This window comes from Procambarus clarkii, chromosome 88 (genome assembly GCF_040958095.1).
Source record: "Procambarus clarkii isolate CNS0578487 chromosome 88, FALCON_Pclarkii_2.0, whole genome shotgun sequence".
Lineage (NCBI taxonomy): Eukaryota > Metazoa > Arthropoda > Malacostraca > Decapoda > Cambaridae > Procambarus > Procambarus clarkii.
The window spans coordinates 10,267,876-10,278,508 of record NC_091237.1 but is presented as its reverse complement, the minus strand read 5'-3'; the positions used below and the strand labels follow the sequence as shown (position 1 = coordinate 10,278,508).

The 10,633-nt window shown below is 43.1% G+C and overlaps 1 protein-coding gene across 1 annotated transcript in view; it reads left to right on the top strand.

The window, feature by feature from the left end:
* The first annotated feature begins 241 nt into the window (after positions 1 to 241).
* The window catches only part of LOC123745894 (uncharacterized), a 715,884-nt gene continuing 705,492 nt past the window's right edge, over positions 242 to 10,633 (top strand). The window contains exon 1 of the mRNA XM_069317722.1: positions 242 to 929. Within this exon, the coding sequence (XP_069173823.1) occupies positions 785 to 929 (145 nt within the window). The 5' untranslated portion in view covers positions 242 to 784. The remainder of the gene's footprint in view (positions 930 to 10,633) is intronic.

Here is a 10,633-nt window from a genome sequence, read left to right as displayed (position 1 = left end):
GCTTGCTACCACACCTTGTCTGTCGGTTTTCGGTCTGTTTTGACAGTTTTCCCTGGGGTTGTGTCTGAGGGCCTGTGTCTGGGGCCTGTGTCTGGGGGCTTGTGTCTGAGGGCTTGTGTCTGGGGGCTTGTGTCTGGGGGCTTGTGTCTGGGGGCTTGTATCTGAGGGCTTGTGTCTGGGGGCTTGTGTCTGGGGGCCTGTGTCTGCGGGCTTGTGTCTGGGGGCTTGTGTCTGGGGGCCTGTGTCTGCGGGCCTGTGTCTGGGGGCTTGTGTCTGGGGGCTTGTGTCTGGGGGCTGTGTCTTAGGGTCTTACTCTAGGGGTTTCTGTGGCAATTTTTCTTCCACAGAACGTCGGCCCACCGACATCTTCCTCAGTCCACCTGTCACTCTTGCTTCTCTCAGTTCCTCTCTTCTGTTTTCGCTGCATCTTGTCTATATTTCTTTGTTCTACCTGAACACTAGTCCTTGTTTCTTGTTCTACCCGAGCGCTAGTACTTGTTCCTTGTTCTAGCAGAACACTAGTCCTTGTTCAAACCTGAGCACTAGTTCACATCACTTCCTGACCTCTGTGACTAGCGTCCGATGGCTTGCCTGTCTAGTGGGATGATGCGCCTCCCAGAGCGAGGTGGTGCTTGTGGTAGCCCCAGTGTGGGTGGTGCCACCCAGCAGCCGCCCACATACCATATCCTCGCCTGTGAGCCACCCACACACTACTCCCACGCCGCCGCACACCACCCACACACACTTCCCACCACAAGCCGTCCGTAGGGGCGGCATTAACGCGATGCTGAGGGATTGGGCGTGTGAGGGAGGAGCTTGTCTACGACCTTGGGGGTGGGTGTGGTGGGCGGCACTGGTTATGGCTAACCTGGTGCCAGTGGAGGCTGTCAGGACTAACGTCGTAGCGGAAGTGCCAAGGCTCGATGTGGGTAGTACTCTTGAAGGAAACACATATTATATTTAGGTATATATTTATTCAAATATATGTATAACATTTATGCAAAATATGTACATTGAGAATAGGAAAATCAGGATGTGATAAGCAGCAAGATGTACAGGGAGTAGGAGCGTGAGGCCATCAACTGTGGGCAGATGATAGGAAACATGATTAATAACCATGCTCCAACGACCATCGTCCAGAAGAAGAGATGAGAGGTAACATGCGAGAGGAATCAGAGCAATACAAGAAACAAATATTAGATAGGCAGAACAAAAAAGAAATGCCTCAAATAACGATTATTCAACTCTATGAAACAAGGCACATTAGTTTTACTTTACAAACAAACAAACAAAAAAAAAACTTCAAAACAAACAAAAATTGGTTAAAGACAGACTCGTGTATTTGCACCTTAAGTTTGTAGAGAAAACATTATGGGGGTCTGAAGCAGCATGGTGCGGTAGGAAATAAAACCTCAAACCCCAAGAGTATAGGGCAGAAGACGTTGGCTAACAGGAACCCACTCTAATGCAAAAGCCCGAAAATACAGAGCATACGTGAAGATAACTGGAAACTAAGAGCACTAGTTTCCCAGAAATTTTAGAAGTAATGATAGGGTCTAATTTGAACCGCTGCTATATTAATTAAGGCTACTAAGGCATTGTGAAGGGCAAATTCAATCAAATTTCTTTCAACTGTGTCATGCATAACTACCTGCTGTGAGCAGGCGATGAGTCACCAATAACGTGGCTAAAGTAAGTTGACCAGACCACACACTAGAAGGTGAAAGGACGGACGACGTTTCGGTCCGTCCTGGACCATTCTCAAGTTGATTGTGACTTGAGAATGGTCCAGGACGGACCGAAACGTCGTCGTCCCTTCACCTTCTAGTGTGTGGTCTGGTCAATTACCTGCTGTGAGTTTTCAGTTGATGGCATGATTAAGTATTATGATGGTATTGTGTATAATGAGACTCTTGCCCAACCCTAATGGTATGCTTGTGTTGTGTAACAAGTTGGCTGAGTTTTGTCGAGTCTGGCTCATAACGATGAAGTGACCCCTTCCAGGGAGCCGAATGAACACAACCTGCTGGTAAGGGGAAGTGTTTTATTATGATCGATTATACTGTATTATTATTATTAATTTGAAATTGAAGGTGTTGATGGTGTGGGGCACCTTTGCTGACCCTTCAGTGAAAGGTGAAAGCAAAGAATTTCTTAGCAACATGAGTCAATAACAAATTTAAGGTATTATAGCTTCCTCATAATTGTGGGGAAAACTGATTCATGGGATTTATTTATTTAACAATTTTTAATTAATAAGTTCTAATAATTTATATTTAAATTTATATGGCAATTTATTTCTTGCGTTAATTTATTTCATTCGATAGCAATCTATATGATAAAGTGTAAAGTAAAGTACGAGTTTATTCCCATAAATCGTTTCTTTCACAAGATGGGGTGTTTTATTATATGTATAGTGCCTATCAGTCAAAATTATCGATTGGTTAGACATTCACTACAATGTTACTAGCTGTTAAGACTACATATGTTAGTAAATACTGGGGAAGCCTTATCTGATAAGAGGCTTCAGTATTAATGGTGAAGAGTAAGTGGGTAGCCAGCCAGTCCACGTGGTCTCTCGTCTTTAGTGATTCCACATTAATAACTTCACTTCTCAATTCTCCTGCCAACAAGATTGTTTAGTAACATTTGCCGCACGTAAATTATTATGTTTAGAACATCATAATATTCTGAAATAAAGGGTGAATTATTGCTCCCCCTTGGGTTTGTTGTTGTTTATATACGGCATAACCATAACAGTAAAATGCCACAATGAAATAAGAGCTCTACAAATCATTAGTATACTGCACGGATACAATACCTTCCCTGGTTCAACGGTGCCGATTTGTGCTCTCTATCTCGGCGACAATAGTGTGTTATACACCATTACTGGGATGACAACACTACAAGTCTCAACAGTTAAGGGTTAAAATGGTTACCTGTCTTCTCTCCCGCCCGCATACCATGTCTCAAGATGGGTTTTATTAAGAAGTGAAAAACGGGTTTATATTTAATCTATTTAGTACTGATGACTAAGTTGGTTCAAGGGAAATGTTTTTATGATGTTAAACAGTCCCAGAGAATGATGTATTAAGAATAATTTCCCAATAATATAGCTCGTGAATTTAATATCGACATGGCAATTATATCCCCGTTTTCTTTGGGAAAAAATCCACTGGAGCTTCGTTTTCTATGAATAATTACAGCTCTATTTCTAGGGTTAATTTGTAAGTACAAAACAGAAACAATATTAACTGCATATTGTATTGAAAGCTAGTAAATGATGTCGGTTTTTCCAGCATAATTCCAGAAAGAGGGGGGGGGGGGGGGAGAGAGGTTCAGAATACGGATCGAAGTCCAATATTTAGAACTGACGAACACTGATATTCCTCTTCAGAATTATTAGATTAGTTTAATGTTAGTAGTTCATAAATGGGACATTTGTGCTTCAGTTCGAACAGGACGGATGTCCCGTACTAGAGTTGCAGGTGTTAGAAGACTTCAGCAATGTCATTTCCCTGCTAACTCTTGTGTGGCTAAATTTTTAGCCTAATTAAGTTATATAACCAAGAGGACTGAATGTGATCAATTATTATAGTCATGCGTCCCTACGTCATAGATCCCTGCGGTTTGTGTGGGAGAACTGCAACGTTTGTGTGGGAGAAGTTAGTGAGAGAACTTCGTACCAGAGAAGTATTAGCTGAACTGCAAGGTAATGCAGGACTTCGAGTTGAGAAGTTGAACTCCAGTGACCTAGTGAATCTACAAGTAGTGTAGAGTGCTACAAGTCCTTTGTGAGAAACCGTGTAAGAGGGCTTCGCTGACATTCGAGGAGGACTTCAGATCCAGCAGATTGAGGCCTGATTTCGAGGACCCAGACAGATGTATTTGATAGTGGATCTCGAGGAATAGAACAGAGGACCATTCGGACATTTTGAAGTTTAGGGAGTGCTTGATTGCGTTTTTTGACGTGCAAGGCGAGAGGTTGATGTCCTATTTGTAGTAGGAGATATATGAATATTTTTGTACCCTGTATTTCAGCCCAAAGCAGTGAAGGGTGTAGTAGGTTATGAGCTGAGGAGTGAGCAGCACCTAGTACGGTTATAGGATGAAGACTTAGGAGGAATGTTGGAGTGTTATCAGTTGATAGCAGCCTTAGGAGCTGCATAGTTCGTTGCTTAGCTAGCCTACATCTCTGATTTATCCATGGGTTTTGCATCTACATTTCGTGTTTTTCCTTTTGGACCGTTACAAAGTTGGCTGTTGCCTCCTTACACTTCTGCGTGATGTAGTCCATCTTGTTTTGGCCGTCTTTCTCCCGAGCTCTTGTTTCCCATGTTATATTGTTAGGAATTTTCTTATCTCATAGTTTCTCTTTCGGAATGCCAGCCTTTTGTTTTCAGTATCCCTCCTCGAGTTCAATAACCCTTCTTCAACAGGTACTCAAACGTCAGTACACTGGTGATCACTCATTCCTACTGGGGCCTGGAAACCGATTTCCCTTATGTCGGAGTCGTTCAGAGTGAAGATTAGTTCGAGTCTCGCTGATTCATCATTGCCTCTCATTCTTGTGGGTTCCCTGACATGCTGGCTTAAAACGTTTTTTGCCGCCACCTTAAATAATTTAGCTCTCCACGTATCCTCGCCTCCATGCGATTCCTTGTTCTCCCAGTCTATCCTTCCGTGATTGAAGTACCCCATGATGAGCAGATGGGATATGTTTCTACAGGCAGCAGCGGTTGCCTTCTTAATTATAGTGTTAACTGCCATGTTGTTGTTGCCATACTCTTGCCTGGGTCTTCTGTCGTTTGGTGGAGGGTTTATGTATCACTGCTACTACTACTCTTGGTCCTCCCATCGTCATGGTGCCTGTTATGTAGTCTTTGAATCCCTCGATTCGTGTAATTACCTAAGTGTAATTACCTAAGTGTAGTTACAGGATGAGAGCTACGCTCGTGGTGTCCCGTCTTCCCAGCACTCTTTGTCATATAACGCTTGAAACTACTGACGGTCTTGGCCTCCACCACCTTCTCACTTAACTTGTTCCAACCGTCTACCACTCTATTTGCGAAGGTGAATTTTCTTATATTTCTTCGGCATCTGTGTTTAGCTAGTTTAAATCTATGACCTCTTGTTCTTGAAGTGCCAGGTCTCAGGAAATCCTCCCTGTCGATTTATCAATCCCTGTTACTATTTTGTATGTAGTGATCATATCACCTCTTTTTCTTCTGTCTTCTAGTTTGGCATGTTAATGCTTCCAACCTCTCCTCGTAGCTCTTGCCCTTCAGTTCTGGGAGCCACTTCGTAGCATGTCTTTGCACCTTTTCCAGTTTGTTGATGTGCTTCTTAAGATATGGGCACCACACAACAACTGCATATTCTAGCTTTGGCCTAACAAAAGTCATGAACAATTTCTTTAGTATATCGCCATCCATGTATTTAAATGCAATTCTAAAGTTAGAAAGCATCGCATAAGCTCCTTGCACAATATTCTTTATGTGGTCCTCAGGTGATAGTTTTCTATCTAGAACCACCCCTAGATCTCTTTCTTATCAGAATTCTTTAAAGATTGTGTGTGTGTGCGTGTGTTTGTGTGTGTGTGTGGTGGTTCTAGTCTCGTACGGCCACAGGAGCTGCGTGCACTCCCCTCAGGAGCCGCTATGTCAGGTTAGCACCCGCCACTTTCCTTTGATTAAACCGAATCTGTGGAAAACATTTTCATGGTAATTATTGCTGGAGTAAGCACTTACTGATGAGAGAGACAGGTCGTAAAGCTGCCTAGCAGAGGAATTTGACGTCCGCGATCACGTGGAATCAACGACACGGAAGACTGTAGTGGAAGAAGTGATTAAAATCGTAATCATACCGCAGACAATTGCACGTATACGTAGTGTCGCGAATTTCACCCTAACGTTGTGTACAAATCGTCGAGGTTCGGACCTCGACTGCCAGTTCTTTGTGAATCGCCATCTTGAGATTCAGCCCCAGCACCTCTAAATTTCTCGTCAGAAGACCTAAGCACGTGACTACGTGAGGTGTGAGGATACTCTGACAGGTTCACGTCACCCGTAATGACTGCACAAGTGTATAACTGGTTGAGAGTGAAGTGTGAACGAATAGGTATATAATATAAGTACTGTACTCTATTTTTGATTCTTCGTTGTCCATGTTTGTTGTCTCTGGCGAAGTACTCTCTAGTAGATCACCTTGAAGTGAAACACCTGCCACGGGCGGGGACTGGTACCACAGGGAGGGGCAGGTTAGTGGCTGGCTGGACTGAGGTCCGTGACTCCCTGGACGACGGTGTCGCACGACCAGTGACGCCCTTGCCAGGTAATGCACCTCAGTTATAGTTTGAAAGTTAACTATTTTATGTAGATGTCCGATTGACATCGCTGTGTATTGATTTCACACGGCGCACGTGCAACCCGAGCATCTAGATTTAGAGCTCCAGGTGCCTCTTGTAATTGCTGCAGTGGTTAAGAAGCAGGATTGAGTAACTGTGTGGTCGTGACAATGTTAAGTGAGGCTGTTCCTTCGCGAGCAAATATATCGTCCAAGAGTGACTATCGTCTGTCCCTCGGTTTAGTTTACATTTGCATGACCCACAAAGAAAGAAACTCTCACTGTATAAGTGTTAAGTTAAATGAATGAACCTTGTTAACTTTGGACACGTTTAGGAGTAGTGTTCTTCTCTAAGATATATTGCGGCTCCTTGTGTGTCTCTTCCACTTTTATATGCACTGTAATTTATTTGATCTGGACCTTACTGTTCTCCGTGCCCAAGAACAGTTCGGGGGATCACACGACCGAGTAACATCACTGACGTCGGGAGTCTTGTCTGAGGGAGGCCCTTACCTCGACGAACTGCCCTTAGTAAATTATCTTCAGTGTGCTGCTGCTGGCAATGTAGGCGTGGAGGTAGTCTAAAATAGTACAGTCCAACACACACACACACACACACACACACACACACACGCACACACACACACACACACACACACACACACACACCACACACACACACACACACACACACACACACACACACACACACACACACACGTGCACACCCGCGGCCGGTGCGGCCGGTTGCTGAGCGGACAGCACACAGGACTCGTGTTCCTGTGGTCCCGGTTCGATCCCGGACGCCGGCGAGAAACAATGGGCAGAGTTTCTTTCACGCTGATGCTCTGTTACCTAGCAGTAAATAAGTACCTGGGAGTTAGTCAGCTGTCACGGGTTGTTTCCTGGTGTGTGTGTGTGTGTGTGTGTGTGTGTGTGTGTGTGTGTGTGTGTGTGTGTGTGTGTGTGTGTGTGTGGTGTGTGGTGTGGTGTGGGAAGAAGAAAAAAAATAGTAACAGTTGATTGACAGTTGATAGGCGGGCCGAAAGAGCAGAGCTCGACCCCCACAGGCACAACTAGATGAATACAACTAGGTGAACACACACACACACACACATCCTGATATGTTTACAGGAGTGGAATCATACATGTCAATGTTTGCGGATGACGCGAAATTAATGAGAAGAGTTGTGACAGACGAGGATTGTACTGGAGTTTAACACCAGTAAATGTAAAGTTATGGAAATGGGATCAGGTGACAGGAGACCAAAGGGACAGTACACAATGAAGGGGGAACAGCCTACCTGTAACGATTCGAGAAAGAGACCTGGGAGTGGATGTGACACCTAATTTAACTCCTGAGGCACATATAAGTAGGATAACGACAGCAGCGTACTCTACACTGGCGAAAATTAGAACTTTATTCAGAAACCTAAATGAGGAGGCTTTTAGGGCGCTTTACACTGCCTACGCGAGACCCGTCTTAGAGTATGCCGCACCATCATGGAGCCCCCACCTGAAGAAACACATAAAGAAACTGGAGAAGGTTCAGAGGTTTGCGACGAGGCTTGTCCCAGAGTTACGAGGGATGGGATATGAAGAGCGTCTGAAGGAACTGAACCTTACGACACTAGAGAAAAGAAGGGAGAGAGGAGATATGATAGGGACATATAAAATACTCAGGGGAATTGACAAAGTGGAAATAGATAAAATGTTCACACGTAATAATAACAGAACGAGGGGATATGGGTGGAAACTGGAAACTCAGATGAGTCACAGAGATGTTAGGAAGTTTTCTTTTAGCGTGAGAGTAGTGGAAAAATGGAATGCACTTGGGGAACAGGTTGTGGAAGCAAATACTATTCATACTTTTAAAACTAGGTATGATAGGGAAATGGGACAGGAGTCATTGCTGTAAACAACCGATAGCTGGAAAGGCGGGATCCAAGAGTCAATGCTCGATCCTGCAAGCACAAATAGGTGAGTACACACACACACACACACACACACACACACACACACACACACACACACACACACACACACACACACACACACACACACAGAATGGAACTGGATGCAATTGGAGATCGTTGAGGCAAATTCAATAAGCAGCTTCAAGAGGAAATTTGCGATAAACATAAGGAATGAGAATCATTGCATTAAATGACCAGGAGATGGAGGAAAGTGTACTACGATACTTTTAAGATTTGAGTTACTGTAATTAATATTTTCTGCTTACAGAAAGTCACTTGCTTGTTTACATTTTGTACATAAGCAAATATTATATTATATATGTATATATATATATATATATATGAATGCGAACAAGCCTGAATGGTCCCCAGGACTATATGCGAATGAAGTTTTCTTTTAAAACTAGGTATGATAGGGAAATGGGACAGGAGTCATTGCTGTAAACAACCGATAGCTGGAAAGGCGGGATCCAAGAGTCAATGCTCGATCCTGCAAGCACAAATAGGTGAGTACACACACACACACACACACACACACACACACACACACACACACACACACACACACACACACACACACACACACACATCCGACAGCGCTCGGTGGTTAACTTGGGAATAGATATTTCATCGAGTCACCTCACTTCGAATCCTTATATATATATATATATATATATATATATATATATATATATATATATATATATATATATATATATGTCGTACCTAGTAGCCAGAACGCACTTCTCTGCCTACTATGCAAGGCCCGATTTGCCTAATAAGCCAAGTTTTCATGAATTAATTGTTTTTTCGACTACCTAACCTACCTAACCTAACTTTTTTCGGCTACCTAACCTAACCTAATCTATAAAGATAGGTTAGGTTAGGTTAGCTAGGGTTGGTTAGGTTCGGTCATATATCTACGATAATTTTAACTCCAATAAAGAAAATTGACCTCATACATAATGAAATGGGTAGCTTTATCATTTCATAAGGAAAAAAATAGAGAAAAAATATTAATTCAGGAAAACTTGGCTTATTAGGCAAATCGGGCCTTGCATAGTAGGCCGAGAAGTGCGTTCTGGCTACTAGGTACGACATATATATATATATATATATATATATATATATATATATATATATATATATATATATATATATATATATATATATATGCATAACAAATATTATATGCAAACCTGCTTGAATGGTCTCCAAGCCAATCTGCAACGGAAAACTCCTTACCCCAGAAAGATTCAAACCTAGACAACCAGGAGCACTGTGCACCTTGGCGTACCTGGTTCCTTAACCGCTTGACCACACTGACTGTACATAAATGTTGGAAGTCGTGAGACTTATATACCAAACATCCGACAGCGCTCGGTGGTTAACTTGGGAATAGATATTTCATCGAGTCACCTCACTTCGAATCCTTCTGGGGTGTGGAGTTTTCAGTTGGATATTGGCTTGGGGACCAATATGCAACTCGTCATTGCTGCAGAATACAAAGTCGGATAAACCTCAGGTTATGATTTTCGTCCTCGATGTTTTATGGATCTCCTTTATACTTCAGCCCGCGATCCTGTGGTCAGTCCTGCTGATAAAAACTCTTTTAGTGATGTACTGACGTTGGAAGTTGGGGATATTCGCCACTCGGCAAAGTGGCGAATCGAATGTCTGGCGTTTTGGCATGTTATGGAATGTTATTCGTTTTTCAAGGTCCTCCATACATGAGAAGTAGAGCACAATATCCACAGAAAGAGAGAGAGTGAATTAGCTACTACAACGTAACTAAGCAGCACAAGCAGCCACCACCTGTTACAACATAGTTAGACTAAGGTACATGTGTCAGGGAAGCAGAAGAGAGAGGCAGGCGAAAATTACATGTTAATATTACTTCTGGTTAGGTGTTGACACGACTAATGGAAAGAGGACCCCCTGGCCCTTACCTGGAATAATCTTAAAGCCATTGGGAGGGCACTATTCAGGTGGGGGCTCACCATAGCCGAGTAGCTGAATCTAAGACAACAAAATTTTCAGGAGGAATAAATGGAATATATGCTCTGGACAACCAGGTATTGGTATCGACTGACTCGGTGAGGTATACCTGATAATTAGAGACTAGGTCAATAGATCAAAGAACATGAAATACCTCTAGGGGCCAGTGACCATTGTGTCCTAGTCTTTGACTACATGATGGAACTCAAACTTGTGCCCATGGGACAAGAGGTCTGGGAGTGGAGAGTTGACTACAGGAGAATAAGGGACTATCTGGGAAAAGTGCAGTGGGAGGAAGAAATTAGAGGTAAAAC